This window comes from Python bivittatus, unplaced genomic scaffold (assembly GCF_059951505.1).
Source record: "Python bivittatus isolate LINGU-HERP-01145 unplaced genomic scaffold, Pbiv_v1 ctg000850_np1212, whole genome shotgun sequence".
NCBI lineage: Eukaryota > Metazoa > Chordata > Lepidosauria > Squamata > Pythonidae > Python > Python bivittatus.
The window spans coordinates 1,325,045-1,348,564 of record NW_028277112.1 but is presented as its reverse complement, the minus strand read 5'-3'; the positions used below and the strand labels follow the sequence as shown (position 1 = coordinate 1,348,564).

At 37.3% G+C, this 23,520-nt stretch overlaps 1 protein-coding gene across 2 annotated transcripts; it reads right to left on the bottom strand.

The window, feature by feature from the left end:
- Nucleotides 1-1,080: 1,080 nt before the first annotated feature.
- Nucleotides 1,081-23,461, bottom strand: PPWD1 (peptidylprolyl isomerase domain and WD repeat containing 1). Of its 2 annotated transcripts, none has more exons than XM_088130406.1 (11): nt 23,251-23,460; nt 21,361-21,463; nt 17,151-17,251; nt 16,413-16,533; nt 15,412-15,859; nt 13,775-13,965; nt 11,305-11,494; nt 8,657-8,838; nt 6,280-6,361; nt 3,904-4,086; nt 1,081-2,876 (listed from the first exon to the last, which is right to left on the bottom strand). In XM_088130406.1, the coding sequence occupies exons 1-11, from the start codon at nt 23,435-23,437 to the stop codon at nt 2,733-2,735; spliced, it is 1,932 nt and encodes a 643-aa protein (XP_087986532.1). In that variant the 5' UTR covers nt 23,438-23,460; the 3' UTR covers nt 1,081-2,732. The 2 variants fall into 2 exon arrangements, with proteins under 2 accessions (XP_087986532.1, XP_087986531.1); XM_088130405.1 differs by lacking the exon at nt 1,081-2,876 and adding an exon at nt 2,885-3,164 and having other exon boundaries at nt 23,251-23,461.
- Between the last annotated feature and the right edge of the window lie 59 nt (nt 23,462-23,520).

Here is a 23,520-nt window from a genome sequence, read left to right as displayed (position 1 = left end):
GCTCTGCTGCAAATATAATGTACTTATATAAAAGTATTATTTAACTGAAACTCACAAAAGTTACTGTGAACATAACTATTATAGTTGTCTGAATTCAAGTTTTACCAGAGACATTTAGCATCTTGTTTGTACTGTATATAGCTTCTTCAAGCAGAAATAAAACTTGTTTCATACATCATTGACCTTTAATTCTATTTAGTGTACTAATGTGTGCCAGTTTTTAAAAGTGTTTCAGCTGCAAGGAAATTTTTAAGAACTTCGTATAAACTGTTTTAAGAGCGGACTGTATTTGACTAAATATGCCTTTGTAAAATAACTGAAACAGCTGAATTTTGATTAAACTTAAATGCAATGTTCAACAATAAGAAAGGAGTAATATGGTATCACATATAAAAATAACAGCCTATGTAACAATGTCCAGATATACTCTAGCTTTTAACTTTGTCATGAGTTATTTTCTAATTACAAACAGGAATGAATCAAAGGAAGAGGAGAGGTTATTGCATAAAAATATCCACCTTCTGCAACTGTAATAGATGTAAAACAGCTCACAAAAAGAAATATTTAACAATTGTGCTAGTGAATCATAATAATAAAATTATTTCATCAAAATTGTGTTTCTCCTTTGAAGCTTATTCAGGTCAGATTTTCTAGTGTATGAGTCTGTGTGTATTTGTGTGTGGTTAAACTAATACTTGGTGAATTCTTTTAGAGCAGGCTAAAAATCCCATCATATACTAAGCTGATGTAGCATGTATCTGAATGGATAGTATAAGGGAAGTTCCCCCAATTGACTGACTGGACTATGTCTATAATAAAGATTTGTACATATTAAAACTATTATTTCTCTTTCTAGTTGAGTCATTAGGTTGTGAAGAGCCAAGCAGGATCAGACCTGATTAGTATTTAAATGAGAGATTACCAATATGCCCCTATAGACTTGAAATGGAAGTTTTAAAAAATATGTCCTGGAAGAAGGCAGTGGCAAACTCTTTTCTGTATTATTGCCAAGAAAACTACATGGATGAGTGTATGGAGTCACCAGAAAGAGTGTGACTCAAAGATGACATTACTTAATTTTCCAACACTGTTTTTGAGTCCACAATCAAAACCATATTCTTTATTATAAAAAATAGAAAACAACAAAAGTCAATATCAATACAATGAAGATAGATAAGAATAAGAAGTTGCTAAAAAGAAATCAATACACATTAAAATGAATTATATTTTAATAAATGTCATAATCATCGTCATGATATTGAAAATGTAGAATTTTTACATTACAGAATTTATTTTTCTCGTATTGATACAAAGACATAGCATTATCTTTACTCCCATGTAGTCTTAGATTCTGTGCCAGGTTTTTCTGTACCTATCATCAATCTATTTATAGTATGTCCACCTGGGGTTTTGGCAATTTTTGGAGAACCTCCCAACAGATTTTACAGGATCTTCTGTTTAAAACACTAGATTAAATTTCACACAGTAACTCATTATTGGCAATAGCATAATATCTGACTCAGTCATGTTCTCTTCATAACCGGTGGCCAGTGGCCAGGGCTTTGTCAGATTTATCCTTATAGGAACACTAGCTAGTTTTGCTCACAATACACTAAGTCAAAAATCAAAGGAACCACATTATAACTTACTTAGCATGTATGTAAACCAGAACTCAGTATGCTTCCCCTTCACACCTCATACTGATCTATAATACTGTAATGTGGTTAAGTTTACAGTGATGTATGAACAAGCCCTGTTTTGTATTTAATTTTTGCTACAAAAAAATTAATGTTTAGCTTATGCTGGGCCACTTCTATCTTTTGGTCTCATCTTTTGTACATGCTTTGAAAGTGTTACAGACTTAGAAGAAAGAAACCATTCTCAAGAAATCTAACATTTCCAGCTAATGTCTACTTTATAACAAGGGTAGTATCATTAGCCGTAATATTTTTTTCCTATTAGGTCATTAATTGTACTGGGCTAATTCAAAGGTCATAAAAATGTGCAAGCTTTTTAGTCTGCCAAATCATTTCCTCACACAAAATGATATAATGGGTTATAGAAAGGAGAAAACTGGTAAGACAGAATGTGGAATATAATTACATTCAAACATGCAAATTAGCCTCTACCTCATTTCTTAGTTCACAGTGTTATTACTAAGCCTACATGTTTTTTTAAAATACTGATCTCAATCAGATTTCTGCATAAAACTATAGTTTGAGTAATTGTGGATCAATTTGCACTTACTAATAGTAATCCTGCTTGGCACACCAAACACTAGTAAAAACATTTTTGATCAGATCTGAAATGCTGATATCCAATTTTAATTTAACATTTTGTGAAGTCATCCAGAAGAATACTATTTCACAAAGTGAGACGTTGGTACATAAATCTTGGGCAAAATGTTTTATACCCAACCAGAACCCACCAGTAAGAGTAACATAACAATGTTAAAATTGAATGGTGAGTGCTTCCTAGGCCAGCTCAGCCAAGTCATTCAAAAAAGCCTGGAAACCAATTAAAATCCATACATGACTTATATACACAGAAAACACAAAATACACTGTTGTTTTAGTAAGGTTGATTTTTACTTTTATTAAAAACATGTTAAAAATATTTTTCAGAGCATTTTGAAGACATGACTGAAATCTCTTCTGAATTTTCTATAGTAGAAATACTTAGATTTCCATATAACTGAAATCCCTGAGGTGTTTTTTAAATTATCATTATTATTATTTCACAGTGATATTAATAATGCTTACATCTTCATAGGGTTTATCGGTTTTTGGATTAACTTTCACGTTTGAAATTCTCTGAACAACTTCCATTCCTTTTGTTACTCTTCCAAACACGCTGTGCTTATTATCCAGCCAAGGCTATATGTGGTCATAATAAGTTCACATGCCAAAACAAACAGAAAAGCATTAAAACTGTAAGTAACGTTATTGACAAACTATAAATTATAATTGAAGGAATATGTATAAACATTATTAAAATACCTCTTGGCTGGCATTCTAGCGAGGCATGGAAGCAGGCAATTGTACATATATCCCAAAGTATGCAGGAATCATGTACAGAGAAATAATTCTACTTAACAGGTTTTGTAAAGTTATGATGCTTCTCCAAATGGGTAGCAGGACAGAGAAAAGAAATCGGTTTGCCACCTTTTGTCAAAGGAAATGACTGATTTTATTAACGTGGATCCCAATTTCTGCCTCATTCTTATGGCAGCATAAAACAGATGACAGTTCAGTATAATGCAATTGCCTCATTTCAAAACAAGTGTGAAAAATGCCACTCAGTGCTGCTTAGTGCCGCAGGCATCTCAGGAACTGACTCAATTCCAGTCTTAAATTCTATGGGGAAGTGCTTAGATTTCTTGTTGCTTTTGTGTACCAGTAAACAGCAAATCTGTCTTTGAGTGCTTAGATTTTCCCTCTGCTATAGTCTGAGAAAAGCTGTCAGGATTGGACCTTAAATCTCCTGTAATCACACTCAGCAGATAAAACATGGAGCCAATTAAACTTTCTTCAAATTCCTGTTCAGATCCTCAACTATCTCAGTCCCGCTTGTCACTCACACAGAGCTGTGTTCATTTCAGCTAGGGTAAGGGTGAGCAACCTGAGGCCCCAAGGCCACATGCAGCTCTCAAGCCCCTTTTCTGTGATCCCCAAAGAGCTGGCAAAAACACTGGCACAGTGTCCTGCTATTCTGAGATAGGAGATACAACAATATAAGTGGAACTCTTAAAATAAGCTTAAGGAAAATTGAAAAAAAAATCCTGCTTCTGTCCACTTTGCATTATCACTCTGCCCATTCCACAAACTGTCATAACCTTCTGAATATGAAAAGGTTCCTATCTATACATTAGAACAACTGACAAACGGCTGACATGTTACTCACCGTTGGTACTACTGTTACAAAGAACTGGGAGCCATTGGTGTTTGGTCCTGCATTTGCCATACTGAGAGTATAGGGCCTATCATGTCGTAAAGTTGCATGGAACTCATCTTCAAATTCTCCTCCCCAGATGCTTTCACCTCCCATGCCAGTGCCAGTAGGATCACCAGTCTGAATCATAAAACCCTGCATTGAGCAAAAAATGCAGTCTTAGGTTAACACTATTATTTTAATAATGTAAGAACAGTCCTACTGCCTCAGTTTAATGCCCAATTCTTCATCAACCTGCACACCATACTGATGAATGAGATCTCCCTGAGAAGTTTACAAGCGGAACAGGAATGAAATATCAAATCACTCTTGAGACCTAAGCAGTTGGTATTCAGGGGAAGTACCATGATTACTAGCTAGTGAAAGATACAGCCTCCATGAAATTGCGCAATCCCCCTAAACTATCTACTTTAGAGTTATTACATACTGTCACATAAATTTCACAAGTTAATTATACAGTCTCATAAAAAGTATGTCCTTTAAGCCAGTGTTTATCAACTTCTGCAAGTTTAAGATGTGTGGACTTCAACTCCCAGAATTCCCTAGCCACCATGCTGTGAATTCTGGGAGCTGAAGTCCACACATCTTAAACTTAGAGAGGCTGAGAAACACTGCTTTAAGCAATCCTGGATATATTGCCAATCAATTTCATTAGTTATACCTAGAAAGAAGGAAAATATTATTCTTTGCTTTCCCCATAGCGTGAATACTTCTTTAATTCTCTAATACCTCTCTTAATTCTGTTTCTTAATTCTATTTCTAATGTATAATGTGTAATGCAGTGTCTAGAAACCATAGCAGTCCCACACATACAACCAAAAGAATGGATCCAGTATGTAGATGACTCCTTAGTCATAATAAAAAAAGGAACAACTAGAGAAGACATAGGAAAAAATCAATGACATCTTCAAAGAAATAAAATTCACAAGGGAAGAAGAAAACAACACACTACCCTTCCTGAATATCCTCATCAGCAGAGGAAATGACAGCAAATTAGAAACGCAAGCCTATTGAAAAACAATCCAACCTCACACAAAAGAGCTGTGTAAGAATATTATTCAGGCAAGTACAAACACACTACAGCAACCCAGAACACCAAAAAGAGAAACAGACCACCTATACAACATCTTCCAACAAAATGGATACCCACGCAACTTTATCAAAAGGTGCCTGACTGCTCAACCTACACAAGCTATGAAAAGGATACTACCACCATACATCAAAAACATCTCAGAAACAACCAAAACAGACTATTATAACCACATGGCATCATCGTAACACACAAACCAACTAAAGCCCTCGAAAACATCTTAAGTAAACCAAAAGACCTAGTAGCCCAAGAAGGAAAAACAGGAGTCATCTACAACATACAGTGTAAGGACTGTAACAGCTACTATGTAGGACAGACAGGCAGAAGACTAAGACTAGCAGAGCGCATCCATGAGCACCAACTAGCAGTCAGAAGACATGATGAAAACTCCTTAATCTCACAACACATGGACAGACTCAATCACAGTTTCAACTGGGAAACTGAGCATCCTAGAGCAAGCCAAATCCAAAAAAATTCATTCAAAAGAGACAATAAAAAAGCTAAGAAGGAAACAAAAAGACCAGAAAACATCCCTCTCCAGCAGCCAACACCCAGATAAGCAGGGACTAACCCCAGACAAGAAATCAAGCAGAAAACAATCCCTAATCAAGGATAACAATCAAGGAAAAAACCACACCCCCACCAATACTGGCAGGGCAAGCTACTGCATATAAACAGGGAGTAAACCCACACTCACTTGCACTGATGATGCTACCCAGTTGGGTAATGAAACGTCTGCAAGCAACAGGCATTAAAAACTCTGCACAGTATTCCAAATATATAATTTAAAACTGCTTCAATATTTCACTGCATTAGCAACACAGCATTTTTAAACTGTATTTTTAAAAAACCCTTATCTCTGTATCTAATCTGTGCCCAAATTAAGACATGTCATGAAGTAAAAGCAATATATCAACATTATAAGATCTCCCATTGGGGGGAGATGGGCAGGGACAAGTTAAATACATACATACATACATACATACATACATACAATGTATAAACATTTTAAATTGATTTTTCCTACAACTAAGAAAACAGACACAGATTTGCTTCAGAAATACGAAACTCACAGAACATGAAGTACCATACAAAAAGCCATAATTAACTAAGTAAATCAAAGCTACAGCAATTTTGCTAATGTGAATAAAGGCATCTCAACTTGGCCATTTCACTGAACCAAGAGTAAGAAAACAGTATATTATAAATGCTGAAAAAGATGAATAGCCATCAATTACCTTTATGATCCGGTGAAAGGTGTGGCCATTATAGTAACCATTCCTGCTGTGTACGCAGAAGTTTTCGACTGTTTTGGGGCACCTGTAATCAGAGAGTTTTCCTGTTAATACAAGGTTTAGCAAACTATGGTAACCGAATGTTTTCACTTAGACATAAGAGGGACCCTACCAAGCCCATCTAGTCTAGGATTTTGTTCTTACAGTGACCAATGCAATGACAGTGGAAAGGCTGTAAACAGGACAGGAGCACACCCTTGTGTTTTCAACAACTGGTAGTCAGAGGCAATACAATACCAGAGGTAAATATGTCGCCTTCGTAACTAATAACTAATACAGTGGAACCTCGGGTTACGAACGCTTCTGTTAATGAACTTTTCGGGTTACAACCAGTTCCGGACGCAAAATTTTGCCTCGGTTTGCGAACTCCACCTCGGGGTACAAACAGGATACGCGGCCATTTTCCCTCCCGTGACACGGTCCGCGGCCATTTTTCCGCCCCTGACACGTGGTCCGCGGCCATTTTTCCGCCCGACACGTGGTCCGCGGCCATTTTTCCGCCCCTGACACGTGGTCCGCGGCCATTTTCTGCCCGACACGTGGTCCGCGGCCATTTTTCTGCCCGACAGGTGGTCCGCGGCCATTTTCCACCCGACACGTGGTCCGCGGCCATTTTTCCGCCTGACACGTGGTCCGCGGCCATTTTCCACCCGACACGTGGTCCGCGGCCATTTTCCGCCCCTGACAGGTGGTCCACGGCCATTTTACGCCCCTGACAGGTGGTCCGCGGCCATTTTCCGCCCGACAGGTGGTCTGCGGCCATTTTTCCGCCCCTGACAGGTGGTCCGCGGCCATTTTTCTGCCCCTGACATGTGGTCTGCGGCCATTCTTCCGCCCGACAGGTGGTCCGCAGCCATTTTCTGCCCGACACGTGGTCCGCGGCCATTTTTCCGCCCCTGACACGTGGTCCACGGCCATTTTTCCGCCCGACACGTGGTCCGTGGCCATTTTCCACCCAACACGTGGTCGTAGGGAGGGGGACTCTCCGTCCAAGCCATAGCCGCCTCCCTGTCCTCCACACCAGAACGGATTAACGATAATTACATTGAACCTTATGGGGAAATTTGCTTCGGGTTGCGACCAATTCGGGCTGTGACCAGAGTCACAGAACGAATAAAGTTCGTAAACCGAGGTACCACTGTACAGCCTTTTCCTACATTTGGATGTAGAATTGTGTGTAATGAAGGAAGGGAAATCAAATGCTAGAGAGCCAGTTGTGGGGATGGGGGGGAGGAAGAAGAAACTCATCCGCAGGTGGGCTTTTTAAAAAAGGTCTCAGCTTCATTTTGTTTTTGCCTTTTCTCTCATAGCGGGAGCAAGAGCGTCTCTTCCTGGATTATCTTAAAGTCAGGTAAATCAGCTGTTACAATCTCAGGTTCCAGTGGAATGAGGATTAGATTTTATTTTATGGAAAATGATTTGTACTCTGGTGCCTTTGTTATACATTGTTCTGTGCCTGTATGTTGGTGTGTGTGCATGCATGCACGGTGCATATTTCTGACTGAAGAAAGAACAGCTGAGGTGATTTTTGCTTCCCTTTTTTCCATTTTTCCTTTCACCTTTCCATTTCCATCTAGTTCCTTAATCTTGATCCATACAATAAAGACTTACATTCTTACTGAATCAGTAATTCTGCTCCTGAAAGGATTTTAACTTTAGCTCCCCAGTCAGACAGCAAAACAAAAGAAGGAAGGCAGAGGAGGATGTCACCACTATACCTACTACTGAGTAAATTAGTACCAGAGCGGATTTGTCAGGGAAAGTGGTTGGTAACAGCACTTTTCAAACAAGCTCTCCCCAGAGATGTGGGAGCTGCAGCAGGGATTGTGGTTAAGGTCTTAGGGACACTCCACTTGAGGGAATGAGAAAGGCCAACCCACTACTTCCCAGGCATGTATGCATTTGTGTGTGTCCTATTACACTGTGGCTGTCATTACATCTTGTACTTGTGAAGTCATCAATTTAACTATGCATATGGCCAATTAACATTGCTTCCTCACTTTGGTTTATAAGATTTGCCCGTGTTTTGCAATATATGAGAGCAGAAATAAGGACAATTCCCCTTCTTTTGAAGCTGAAGTCTGATTCTGATTATCTTACAAAAGGGGAAAGAGTATACAAATGAACATGTGCTTCATCTGGGGAGAAATGAAATGAATACCTTCTTTAGCTTTCAATGAGAATTTGTTTACAGATGAATATGCCACACCAGAAAGCAGCTGCAGGGTTGGAACAAAAGGAACTAGGAGCATCTTAACATCTATTCACTATGTTAGTGAAAGGTCCAACAATAGATTTATAGTAGTTCTCATATACATACTCAACAGGAAAGAGCTTGACATGAATATCTCCCATGCTTGTGTGGATAATAGCACTATCAGAAACTCTTTTGGGCCCTTCAGCTTGAGTGGCTGCCATGACTTCTTCTTTAGATGGCTTCTCATTGAATACATCTCTATCAGAATCTGCACTCTTGGTATCTTCTGGTTCACGTTTGGTAAACTGAAAGACAAGACAGATGAATTCTAGTTTTGTACTTATTGTTAAAGTTCACAGATCACTTACAACCCTTGCAGCATTCCCATGGTCACATGATCAAAAACTGTCCAGTTAGGCAAAGACCTAGTTCTCTGGAGAAGGCTCTAATGCTTGGAAAGGTGGAAGTAAAGAGAAGAAGAGGATGACCAGCAGCAAGTGGATAGATTCACTTACAGTAGCGATGAGTACACTATTGGAAGAGCTGAAGGATCAAGTCAGGGACAGATCATCATGGAGAAAATCTATGTGGTTGCTAAGAGTCAACAAGTACTTGACAGATCACCATCATCATCATCTTCATCATACAGTGCACAGGAGTAGATGATCTGTGATCCTTCAGACTTTGTTATACTAAAACTCCCAACAACCCTCACTTGAATTTGCTTGAAGTTAGAGTGCAGCAACATTCCTGATACAAAAAGTTATAGCTACACATCTAAAAGGATCAAATTCTTGTGAACTTATTACACTTGTTCTGAAAAAGCTGTACAAATAATTAATCTGCTACTGAGTCAACTTCTACATGCTTGATTTGGCATAAAAAGCTTTACAGTGATTAGGATCTAAATATCTGATGGACTGATTTATTTCCTATGTAACATTATGAACTGGTAGATATACTTGGTGCCACATTTGCAAGAAATTTGCTAGGTGGAAACTCAAGTGTAAAGGAATACAGGTCGTCCTCGACTTACAACCATTCATTTAATGACCATTTGAAGTTACAATGGCACTGAAAAAAGTGACTTACAACCAGTCCTTGCACTTATGACCGTTGCAGCATCCCCATGGTCACATGATCAAAAATTGGGCACTTGGCAACCAGCATGTATTTACCACAGTTGCAGTGTCCTAGGGTCATGTGATTCCCATTTGCAACTTTCCCAGGGGGCTTCCAACAAGCAAAGTCAATAGGGAAGCCAGATTTGCTTAACAATGATGTGATTCACTTAACAACCACAGTGATTCGCTTAACGACTGCGGCAAAAAAGGTTGTAAATTGGGCGTAACTTACTTAACGACTGCATCGCTTAGCAACAGAAGTTCTGGTCCCAATTGTGGTCATAAGTCGAGGACTACCTGTACATAGATAAACTTGAAAAAGGAATGCATCCTGGAAGAAAGCAATAGCAAATCGCTTCTATAACGCTGTCAAGAAAACTGCATGAATGCAGTCATCAGAAGTCAAGCTTGACTCAAGAATACTTTAACTTTTACTAAAATGCAGTTATTCTTGGTTTAAAAGATGGAACATATTAATGACATGACAAGTTCTCTGAATCTAGTGCAACTGTGTATGAAAACAACTACTTCACGAAGCTGCCACCTAGACTGCCTTAGCCCTAAGGAAACTCATAATTCAATATTCATGCATATACAAACATTGGAATTAGAACCATGATTTAAGACAAGGGAATACTCTTATATTAACATTTATATAACAACAGACATACTATCTTGTGGGGGGGAATTGCTAATTCATTTGGAAGCTGTTTGGGTTTGGATGAACAGGTCTATGACTTGGGGATTCTCTTGGACTCATGGCTATTGCTAGATGAGTAAGTGAGGCTGTCGCCAGGGAGGCATTTGCCCAATGTCAACTGGTGTCGCACTGCAGCTCTATCTGAATTAGATAAATACAATATGTTCTACATGAGTCTACCTTTGAACACCACTCACAAATTGCAATTACTCAAAATGCAGCACCCCAATCACTGGCAAGTGACAGTAATTATCTGCCAGTCCTTTGGGTGTCCACTAACTTCCAACAGGATTCCAGGTGGAATTCGAAGTGCAGGATTTAACCAAAAAAGCTCTATATGCTTAACATCCAGAAACATTCCTCCATATATCTTGAGAAAAGCTGCTAGTGGTTCCCTTTTTTCATGAGGGGAAAAGGGCTAGGACCCATTAACACTGTTTATTGATGATGGCTTCCATCTTGTGAAAGAGCTTCCATCAGATGGTTAAGTTTTCATCCACCCACTTAGCAATCTGGAAATTGGTCAAGATGGAGGTTTTTTTGGAAAGTGTCTGGGATATAACTAGAGTCATGTTGTTCTATTGTTTTTATTGTATCAGGTAATTTTATTATTATATAGAGCCAGTTTGGTGTAGTGGTTAAGGTGTCAGGCTAGAAATCAGGAGATTGTGATTTCTAGTCCCACCTTAGGCACAAAGCCATCTGGGTGACTATGGGCCAGTCACTCTCTCTCAACCCAGGAAGAAGACAATACAAACCACTTCTGAAAATCTTGCCAAGAAAACCACAGGGACTTGTCCAAGCAGTCGCCAGGAGTGAACATGGACTTGAAAATACAAAAAAGTGTTTATATTGTTGTACTGCTTATACTCCTATTGTTAACTCCTGGTATTCCTTAGAGACTACAGCATTATATAAAACTAATAAATTAAAAATATATAGCATACCACATAAAATCTGTTCTTTTTAAAGGCAGTACAGATTATTGTTGGATCTGCTTGGATGTTCTGGAGAACTGGATTGTCAGATGCTTTCATCTCGACGGTAACAGCAGCACGATGTTTCTTTGCAACTCCCTGGAACAGAGCCAGTTGCATAACTCTGATATTCTCCTGTTTACCTAGGATTCTCACACATCTACGTTTAGAAAATAAAATCTAGGATCACCATTAAGTTTCTAATTCATCATGCAGTCTTTTACTCTTGAATCAACAACAAAACTCAAAATACTGCTTTAACTCAGGTCTGGCAGAAAGGGCATGCTGTGGGCCCCATCCATGAAGGAATACCTTCTGACGGAGCCCAAGAGGAGCCTTTTCTGCTGTGGCACCCATCCTTTGGAACATAATTCCCCCAAAGTCAGATTGACCCCAACTTTGCCGGCCTTCCAGAAGGGCCTGAAAACATGGCTTTGCCATTGGCCTGGGTATCCAGTAATGTGGGTATGGAATCTGTAAGGTGGTATATTGTTAGGGAAACTCTGCTGTTCTGCAAATTATGTTCTATGGTTTTAATGGTTTTACTGCTTTTAATGTTTTTAATGCTTTTTGTTGTTATGTTTTTTGGTTATTTGTTGTGCTGTTCTTTTTTAACTTTGTTCGCTGCCCAGGGTAACATATGTAAGATGAGCTGCTATATAAATTTACCAAATAAAATAAATACATTTCTCATAGTGTCCTGCATTAACTTTGATTATGTATAGCAGAAATGCAAAACCATTGTCTGACATGGTATCCATTGTGCCCCATGAACCCTACTTCTTCCACCACCTGCCTGCCCTCCAGCCTCCTCACATTGGATCCCCCAACCACTGCTGTATACCTACTTACCTACAGGGTTTTTTTTTTTTTTTGAAGAATGAGAAGTACAACCCCCTCCCCCATGAAAATACAACAAGATAATACAAACTCCCAGGTTTTCTTTTATTAAATTACAGCTATCATATGATTAGGTGGGTTTTAACTTTCCTGACTTTCAGCTCTATCACTGGGCACATATTCTGACTGCAACACCTTTATGGAATGCAAGTGACCAAATAAATATCAGTGCTTATCAGCACAGTAAGAAAGTTATTATATTACTCTTTTGATAATACGGCAGGGTCTTGGCTCTACTTAGCAATAGTTCCATTGTATTGTCTTCATTAAAGATTGCTAGACATATCTGGAAAATTTGGAAGGGAAATGTAATTTTAAACTTTATTCACAGGACAAACATACATACAATCCCAACCTGAAAACTACAAATTCATCTCTTTTCTAAGTCTCGAGCAAGTAGGAATATTAATATTCTAGAACAGTTTCTTACTAATTGAGTTTTCAATCAATTGAGTTACTGCAAGAAAAATTTGATTATTGTACCTAATACCACCCAACACAATTTTGGTATATTAATCTTCTAATTTTAAAAGTAGATCCAGTTCATTTGCAGCATCTAAAACTCCCAAATCATTGTGAGCATTAGAATGGATTTTAAATGCTTCTAAGTCTACAATATTTTTATAAACTATTAAAGAATATCACTAAGGTAGATATCAGCTATTTACAAGAACTCCGAAACAAAGAACTAAAATATTCAGTTTTTTTAAAAAAATCAGTGGCTAAGGGTCTTAAACAATACATTTCTTATTACTATAAGAATCAATTCAGAAAGATTCCCTTTTATGTTTATTGGATACGTCAGGGATGGTTAAAAAGGTTGGCTGTCAATCTCATTATTTTAGAGATGATATAAGTTTGTCTCAATATTACTTCATTTTGGTTTAATAACCATAGATTTGTAAATATGTATTATGAAAATCAAAACATTTTAAAGATGTGAATGTACTTTGTCTATAAATGAATACACCTTATATGTAGCCATATGAATGTATATGAAGAACTAAGGATGTATCAAGCATGGGACACAACAGACTACTGTTCAACATTAGAAAGACAGCACGACTCTATTTATAATCTTAAATCACTGATCTTTGATCACTTTATGTTTATGAACTGGCTCTTTATAGATGTAATGAAAAGAGTGGTATTATTCCATTTGGTCAAGGTTTAACAATGTGTTTAAAAACTTCACTGAATAACTTTTTTACATGATATGCTTCCATTTTTTCCTATTAGCTGTTGTGTTTTTGTTCTTTTTTAGTTCCTTTGCTTCTATATCTTAATTATTTAAAATGCATACATTTATGTTTGATAAGCCAACATTCTCCAGAGTTCTGATTAACACAATGTTCATGCAAGGAAATATTTATATATTTATAATATATAAATATAATATTTATATATTATAAATATATAAAATTTGACTTTATATATTTGTAAAGAAAAAAGGTGTTTTTTTTTTAAGGTCTCTGGAAAAGTTTCCTAAACAATACACAATCATTATAGTTACAATTAAATAACCAGAATCTCAACTTACCGATTTGTTTCCACGTTGATAACTTTAATTCCCAGCATTGTCCCATAGAGCACAAAATGTCCAGTTTCATCAAAAATTATGTTAATTAATCTTACAGCATCAACCTTTTCCAATTCTCTCTCCACAGCCATACGTCGTCCAAATTCCATATCAGGTAGTTGCTGTCTCATCTGCTGTAGCTCAGTAAACATCTACAGAAACATGCCATTTAGCATAAGAAAAATGTAACCTAACAAGCCTTTACTATTTTATCAATTTTATTTATGCCTAACACAATCAAGGGTATAGTATTGTTTATTGTTGTTGTTGTTGTTCAGTCGTTAAGTCGTGTCCGACTCTTCGTGACCCCATGAACCATATTGCGCCAGGTCTTCCTGTCCTTCACTGCCTCCCTGAGTTGGCTCAGTTTCATGCTCATTGCTTCAGTGATGCTATCTAACCATCTCATCCTCTGCCGTCCTCTTCTCCTTTTGCCTTCAATCTTTCCCAGCATCAGGGTCTTTTCCAAAGAGTCCTCTCTTCGCATTAGGTGACCAAAGTATCTGAGCTTGAGCTTCATTACATATACATATATAAACACTACAATAAAATGGCTTATAATTATTATAATTAATTAATTATAATTAATCAAGCAAGCACAATTCTCAAATATTTGCCACTGTTAATTCAGTATTGTCAATGCATTTACCTGTTGTTGCCATTAACTATATGCCCAAACTGTCCTTGAAGCAGAAAGTTTTAGTGTGAGAGATTATGTACATACATTTTATATACTGTGTGTGTGTGTGTGTGTGTGTGTGTGTGTAAAAAAAATACAGAATTATTTTAATGTGAGACTTTACATAATTGCATAATATGTGAGGTCCAGGGGAAAGCTTGATCTTCTTGTTTCTCAGTACTGGCATCCACCCTATGAATCAGCCTTCCATCAAAAATTCAAATGGTTCCATTAAGCCTGAGTTTTAGAAAGACCTTGAAAACTGAGCTTTTGAAAGGGCATTTAGTTAAGATGCCAACTATCATCAGTATGTCTCTTACTATCATAGTAACAGTACTGCAACAGTACTATTTGATTTTAATAATTTCTGGAGAGGATTGACAGTTGTTAGAATTACTATTTCTGTATTAGTTATAATTATTTTATTCTTTAATTTATCTTGCCATAAATCAGCTCATACACGAAATTGTGTTATTCTAGTTAATCAAAGAATCAAAGCGGTCTTGCAGGAAAAAAACCCTAGAAAATACATTAATATTTCAAAGAAGTTATTTGCATAGATTTTGCATTGAGCTATGGCCTGGACTAAAGGCCCTCTAAGATCAGATCCAACTCAATGATTTTATGATATACATTTTCAGTAACGTTTGTTCCAAAGTGTTAAATATAACAGGGTTAGCCATTAGAATCTCTACCGCAATTTAGTAATCCACACACTTTTGAAAAGTATAAAAGAAAAGAAAATGAAGCCATCTTAACTTACTGAATACCAATGACACAAAAATGCTGCAGGCTAAATGTAAAAATGAAAATTCATTTCTTACAAATTAATTCCTATAATCATATACAAATAATCTCATCATTGAAAGAATTAAAATAAGCTATTGGAAAGTGAATAAACATGGGAAAAAATACTTACACTCAAAGATTCATCAAAGACGCGCATAAGTTTTCCTGTTAAGAATCTGAAAATCCGGACTTTTCTGTCAGAGCCGATAGTAGCCATTTTTTTGCCATCAGGGGAAAAACTTATACTGGTTAGATATGCTTTACATTTAGCAAATTCATATAAATCGGTGTCTGTTTTATATTCCCAGTTCACATTTTTAGGAAATTTATATTCATGGGAAGGACCAGTCCAATATTCAATCATTCCAGACTTGTCAGAAGATACGATGATTTTAAAAACAGTGTTCAATCGTATCTGAGTAAGAGGGGACGTATGTAGTTTATCAAAAATGTGAAGCGGCTGATTATCGCCTCGACCATCATATATAAATATTTTTCCAGTACTCTTCTCAGAGGCTGCAACTGAAGAGATAGCATCTCCTGGGCAGTACACCCATTCACACTGGCCCGGATGGTAGCTAGAATAATCAGATGGATATAATATTAGGACTCTTTTTAACACTCCACAACAAATTTTAAAAACTACAAAAATCAAAATGTACTGAAAAATAAGGAATATTTAAAGTACAATACACTATAGCCTCATTAACAATAAAATATTTTAGTTATTCAATCATATACATATATCCTGCCATTCATTTTATCCTTATAGCAACCCAACTCTGCATATATTCAGGAGTGCTGGTAAGCTCACCAAAGTAAGCATGTGCTTCTGATGGCCATCATTTCCTGAAATGCACAAACAGGCATAGCTGTTTCCCTTTCTTCGGCAGAAACATGTAAGCCATTAAGCTTACTATAATTCTTTGGTTACCAAAAACGACTAAGTAAACCCATAACAACAATATATCGCCTTTGATTTTGTGCAATCTGACTTAAGATATACTGAAAAGTTAACTTATTAATCATAACCTAATGATCAATCAATTCCTAATGATATTTTAGGCAAAAATATTCTAAAGCTACTAAGGCAATCAAATCAGGACAGTTGCAAAAATTAAATTGATTTACCCAAGTTTCAACATGTTGATCATGTCAAAGTTCACCACATCAAAAACTTTCATTGCTTTATCATCCCCAACAGAGCAGAACAGTGCCCCTTCTGAACTAGTTGCGATGCCTTCAATAACACCTATTGTGATTAAACCAAAACAAAGAAAGTATTCTCCAGCTAGAAAATAAATTTTATTTGAGAAAATGTTTGAACAAACTCACTAAAAGGCTTAAGAATGAATTTTATCATAAACATTCAAAGATGTCTAAGGCTATAATTCTACACAGGCTACCTCAGAATACTTCTCATTAAACCTCTGAATAGATCTGTGTAGAATACTGCTGTATGGCAGGTATCCAAAGATCACAATACACAGAGACTTGAGGACCACTGAAATTTTCTGATCTCACTGCATGGCTTCAGGTACAGTCCTGAAAAGCCAATTTTCAGAAGTGCTTTGTATGTGATTCTGAGATATTCAAAAGAAAATTCTCAGAAGTCTGGTGTATTTTGCAGAATATAATCTTTCCAATCTCTCACTGGGATTGGCATATTAATTTTTGTCTGCTTCTCCTGAGTAATGTAAATCAAGAGACAGACTGTTATCCAAGAAAAAGCTTAAAGTTAATTAAGATGGACAAATATCTTTATAATAACATTTTAGTATAGAAAATTTGATATTTAATAGGTGAGAGAACAAAGGAAGAAAAATAGGCAATATAAAAATTATACTATGCAGATATACAATAATTTACCTAAATGGCTACGAAAATGTTTAACAAATTCAATTCCTTCTTCTACCTTCTTCCAGAATTTGACATGTCCATCATGGCTGGCTGTTATTATGAAATCTGTTCTGCAATTACAAACATATAAAAGAAATAAGGGCCTAGATCTAAAGATTTCAATGCGCTAAAAGATGCTGTATTTCCCTAGTTTTACAGACTGAAGTTTAACACACAGTTCAGATATTAATATGATAAAGCTAACTGCAAAATCTGAGCAAGGATCTAGAACAGACTATATGTGTACAAACTACATGTTGCCCTTCAAAGGACCCTGTGTACCTAACCCCCCAGCTTAAAGGTGGTGAGATTACAGGCAAGAACACCACAAACCTGTCCAATTTCATATGCAATATCATAGTAGAGCATCTGGCCCTGACCTTCCCTGCTTTCATGAAGGCCCTAAATCCACTTTATTTTAGCAACTGACTTGTTGGCTTGTGGAGTGATTTTGATAGTCATCTTATTAAATATTTGGTATTGATTATTATTTACACTTGATTTCTTGTAGTATCAGTTTTTCTAGTTGGATACTGGGCACAGTCTTTCTGGTTGGGGCAGTTCACAAACACTGTAAATAAATAAATGTTTAAAAAGTAGAATTTATAGCAGTCACTAGGGTGATGAAACTTTTTTAATGTGAAAAAAGACTTGCTTTGCTATACAGTATTAATAAAAAGAGGGAAATTAGTGTCTTGCACACTGCATCCTGGGTCAACCCATGAACCCATAAGTCTGTTGTGACATGCTCACTTTTGAACCCTGGGATACCAGAAGGCCCTCCTGTTGTGCCTATGGTCAAGTACATGGAGGACAAAATCACTTATTTTTGCCCTGAGTTGGATACCTTATGGGTAGAGTTTCATGACATGATACAGTATCATCTTGCAAGACTATCTGGAATTCTTCTGAGTCTGTAATACCTAAAGAAGTAGCCAGAATCCTGTGTGAGACAAGCTACAAATTAGATCTTTTTGCCCCTCTTGGATGGTATATGCTGCCATTGAGGGCATGATGGAATGAATACAGGAATGTGTCCTTGGCAGAGGTTGTGATGCTGCCTGCCTTGAAAGAGGCAGTGGTATACCCTATCCTCAAATAACCCATGTGTTGATACTCTGCAGTGGGACTTGGAGGGGTTAAATCTCTAAGAGGCATTTGATAGCCTCAATCATGGTATCCTTTTGAGTGATCTGTAAGGGCTGGGGATTGCACACAATAGTGAACCCACTAAAGCTGGCCAAAGGTTCAGTGGGGCATGGCTTCCAACTGCTGTTCCAGCAGGAGTCATAAATGAAGGAGAACATCCAGATTTGCATAGCAGCTTTTCAGGCAGAATGCAGCTTCCCATTTGCTGACCGCTGCCAGCCAATTCAGCAGAATAACATCTATTTTGTGGAAAGTGCACTAGTTGCTGGTAGGATTCTTGACCGAAATATGACATTTTCAATAGAACACGATTCCCTCAGAGGTCAAGTTGGCCCCAACTCTTTTATTCATTATGAAACAGGTGAAGATAGCTCTCATCTGTTAGGACATTTGGACAGGAAATTTTAATCAAGACAGTGACAGATTTTACCTTAATATTGGATTGTTCTTAGCTCTGCATATTGTAAGCCACCAAGAGTCATATGAGTAGGTAACATACAAATATTGGTAACAGATAAATACCAAATAATAAATAAAATAATCAAGGAATTGCTTTTTCAAAAAACTGGGAAATATTCCTGTAAATAGAAAAAAATGGCATATGCATAAAGTGTTTAGTAATTTCTTAAAATTGCTTGACCTCAATTGTATGAACAGTAAATGCATTAGATCCTCTCCCACCTCACATGAGCAAGCTTGTTATCAAAAGTAGGCAGAAATAAATCCTGGGATAGAATGTCACTTAGCCTGGTTAATGGAAAGCAGGAGCAGGCAACTGGAAGACTCAGAGTCCCCTTTTTGTAGCCCTAAGAACCCTCTCTGACCATGACCGTTAGAAGCCACAGATTTTCTGCTAGATGAAAATGATAGTATTAGCCTAAAACAATCCCATCACAATTAAAAAATAAAGAGGACTTCTGGGGGAGACAAGGCAAGCTAAACGCATCTCCGGGAGAGCAGAGACAATGACCATGGCAAAGACTGAAGAACCAATGAGCAGACCGGTTCTTTGGAACCTCTCTGGACAAGGAGAGGATGGGAGATTGCCCACATGTGCTCCTGATGTGCTCCCATGGGTTAGCACTGGGAGATGAAAGGATCAGTCATCAAGCTCACAACTGCAGTGGAGCCTTTTAAAGGACACTAAGTTTGCTAACCTCACTTTCTAATCACTTTTGGAAATTGCTTATCCAACCATCTTAAAGCTACTAGAAATCTTTGGAACCACAAGTTTGAAAAGCCACCTGTTTAGTCTGTCTACATTTCTGAACAAAAGAAAAATTAACTAGAGGTTTCACAACTTAAAGAATCTGAAATAAAAGGCAAAAAACTAAATAAGGTTTTGAACTTTTAAGAAAGTTATAAACAAATTAAGGGTCCAGGCAAATTTGGAACATTGAAACTTTTACTATAAGATTTTGGAACTAACTATATAAAATAAACAGCTTTTTGTGGGAACCAAAATTATTTTGTCTATTGTAAATCATAACAGAGATTAGAGACTTTATGATTTAAATTGGACACCAGAAGGGACTAATGATTCCAGGCAAAAAGAAAAAAGAAAAAAAAAGTGTAAACCTGCTTTTGGTTTTGATCAGTATTGGGATTTACAAAATGACACAAAACATTATAACATTTGAAATATTAAATATCTTCAAAGAATGGGACCAGAAATGAGTAGCCACAATATACCAATATCAGTAATGATGTCTGCTTCTATGAATAGACTATGTTCAAAAGATGTTAAGGAAGGAATGACAGATGTGAAACAAATCTTGCCTGATGCAGAAACAGTAGAATCAGAAATACTGGCTTTAAAAAAAGTGTAGATTACAAGACAGGGAAGGCATTTAAAGTGGTAATACAAGTGACAGGCCAAGAGATAAGGACTCTTTAGTGGATATACAAAAGAAACTGGCTGAAGTTTGAAAAATGAAAGGGGAAATAAAATCATAAACCAAGAGAATGACCTGGATGTTTTTTTTACTGGGTTTACAGAATAGTCTTGTTAAAGCCTTGAAGAAGCCTTTGCAATAGGACAAAGAAGAATTGAAGAGAGATCAAATCCTATGACAATATTTGAATGAACGAAAGATTAAGATTTTCAGAAGTAAAAGGAAGAAATATAAAGTTGGTTTATTTGATCAAGGTTAAAATAAGATATGTTTTTATAAAGTTCTGGCAACCCGTTACAGACTTTTTGCTGACACCAGAATTGCAAGTTGATGTCTTATGGATTTGCTTATAGATAAGGGATGGGTTATGGGAAGAAGAGATATCTGTTTGCAACCTTATAGGGGGTGAAGAGCTAACAAACTTGTTTATACTTGTGATGAAGATTTGAAGTCAGTGTTTCTTTTCTTTTTATCTCACTCTCCTTTTCCTTTTTCCTTTTTTGCACTTTTCACTCTCTTTTTACCTTCCTTTCTTTCTCTGAGTTTAGTTTGTATTAGTTTTTATTACTGCAATTAAAATCTTCAATAAAATTATATATCAAAAAATAAAGAAAATGTCCAAATCATCTTCCCAAACCCAGACATGCCTATATATGCAATTGGCCCCATCCACAGAGAAGTAACCATGCATGAATTTATTCCAGAATAACACTTTTATAACAACCCTCTTCCCTTCAATTTGTATGTGTTAACCCAGGACTTTCCTTAATTATCCATATGTTCTATTTAGACATAGAATGGGAATGCCAAAGGGAAAGGAGTGAAACCGCATTTGAGTTTGAGAGAAGCTTGCCTATTTTACACCAAACTTCCCAAGATCATTTGGAGTTCTTTCAGAATATATCACACAATTTGGATTAACCCAAGTCAGATTGGAACTCTGGATTGTGATGTGGACTTGCTCCAAGATTTCTGCTGTAAGTGCTCCAGAGCACAATTCAGAAAACTTTTCCACAGAGTTTGAAGCAGGATTCAGATAACCATCCTGAAGCTACACTGCACATCTAAAACACTTTCTGAAAGAGACATCCAATGCAATATTACATTACTAAAAAATAAATTAATACAAGACTTACTTAGAACATACTACATGAGTGATAACATCTCTGTGCATATAGCTACGCTCATACATTGAAGCACTGGGAAGATTATCCAGGTAGACATGTTCAAACTCAAGAACTATGAAGAAAGTAAGAAACATTTTTAATTAAAAATGCTTCATTCGAAATTATACTTAGATTTCATTTAAAACAAAACTTAACAAGACTTTTTAGTCAAAATAATACAAATACCAATCATCTCAATATTATGATAGCTGTGTGCTTTGATTCCCTAAAGCTATGCATAACTTGATCCCAGTACAAACAAGAAGGAAATACGTGTGGGATCACCTGGTTAAAATCCTTCCATTCTAATTCATTTTTTAGGATGATGATTAGATTTTTATCCTGCCTTTTTAAAAATATATTTTGGTCATCTCCAAGGCAGCGAACATACTTAATACTCCTGCCTATTTTTCCCACAACAATTCTGATGGGACCCATGAAGTGAGCCTGCTCTGTCACAGTGCCTGTCATATGGAACACATCCCTCCAGAGATCTATATGGTCCCTACCCTGGCCTCCTTCAAATGAAGCCTTTAAACCTGGCTTTTTCCCCAGGCCTTGGGTTAGGCTGGGTGGTGGGTTTTTGGTGGATGTACTGTATGTTGAGAGGTGTTGGTTCCACTTTGTCCAGATGACTATTTTCTTTATTTCATTGTTGTTAATTTAGTTTTAAGACTACACCACCTAAGTCACTATGGAGTCTGGGGACCTTACAAATTTGATAAAAAAACAAACTTTTATAGAAAAATAATGAGTTTGTGCACCCTGGTAATTAATTTAACAATGTGCACACTAGCTAGAAAGGGGAAAAAGTAGGCAGGGGTAATATAAATTGACTTAATGGAGGGACACATAGAAAAGGTAGTAAGTGCCACTGTGATATTTCTTGACTTCTGTAACACAGTGAACATGTTAACCACATGGGGGTAGGTGGGGCTTTATCAACACACAGTGAGCTACAAAAAATCCAGTCAAGGTTAAAACCAATCAAAAGTATTAGCCCGATTACTAATGAACAGGAGAATACACCCAGTGGAATCAGTGGGAAAAATAAGCCCAAACTGTTCATAAGAGTAAATAGTAATCTTGACAACAGTGCTAATATTGACAAATGCCATAATAATAGTGGCCCACTTCCTCTATAAGCCCCTTCCTCCAATTAGAATCAAAAACTGTTGCTTAATATAGATAACCTCCTTCAAGTAGATTAAGACTTGGAATAGAAATGTTATCTGATTTACAGTTTATTTGGACTCAAATTCATGGTATAATTTTATTACCTACAGCAGTGTTGACAACCTGAACTACAGTTCTAAACTTGTCTTCTTTACTTTGGACCAGTGTTTCTCCATCTCAGCAACTTTAAGATGTGTGGACTTCAGCTCCCTGAGATGGAGAAACACTGCTTTAGACTGTTCACAAGACTGAATACCCCTCCACTAAAAAAAACCCTCCATAGACATAGCCCTTATGTACAGATAACACACGTGGGTGTAAGGGTGCACAAGCAGGTGCATTTAATCATGTGAACCTGAAACTGTCATCTGAGGTTTAAGACTTGTCACTTCTGTCTTCCAGGCAATCGACAAATATCAATTTAATCCACAGATCTAGAGATCACCACACTGAGGAAGGTTGCTCTAAATCAATATGCACGGAGTGGGAAGTTGTGACTTAGAGATACTGACTAGGAAATCCAGCCGGATTAGGTTTAGGTTGCAATCCGGTAACTCTATACTTGGCATTAAATCCCATTAAACTCAGTAGGATTCCCCGAGAAAAAATGTCTAGGATCACCGTCTTAGGACTGACGGGGTCTAGGTGCTTCTCCACCCTTGATCTCCCGGATTCCTCCCTTACCTCTTCTCTTTTTCGCCTGCACAGCCTCCCCAGGTAGGGGCCCCACCCAACGCTCTTGGTCTTTGTCTTCTTCCTTTTCCCCTTCCTCCTCAGACCCTTCATCTACTTTGGCCACCTGCTTCTCCTCCTCCTCCTCCTCCTCCTCTTCTCGAGCCCTTCTCTTGCGCAGACATTCCACCGACGCCATATTGCCTTACGTCATCTTCTGGCAACGACTCGCCGAGAGCCATCCTGGTGGCGGAGGTAGTGACGCACGACGCACTCACCCTC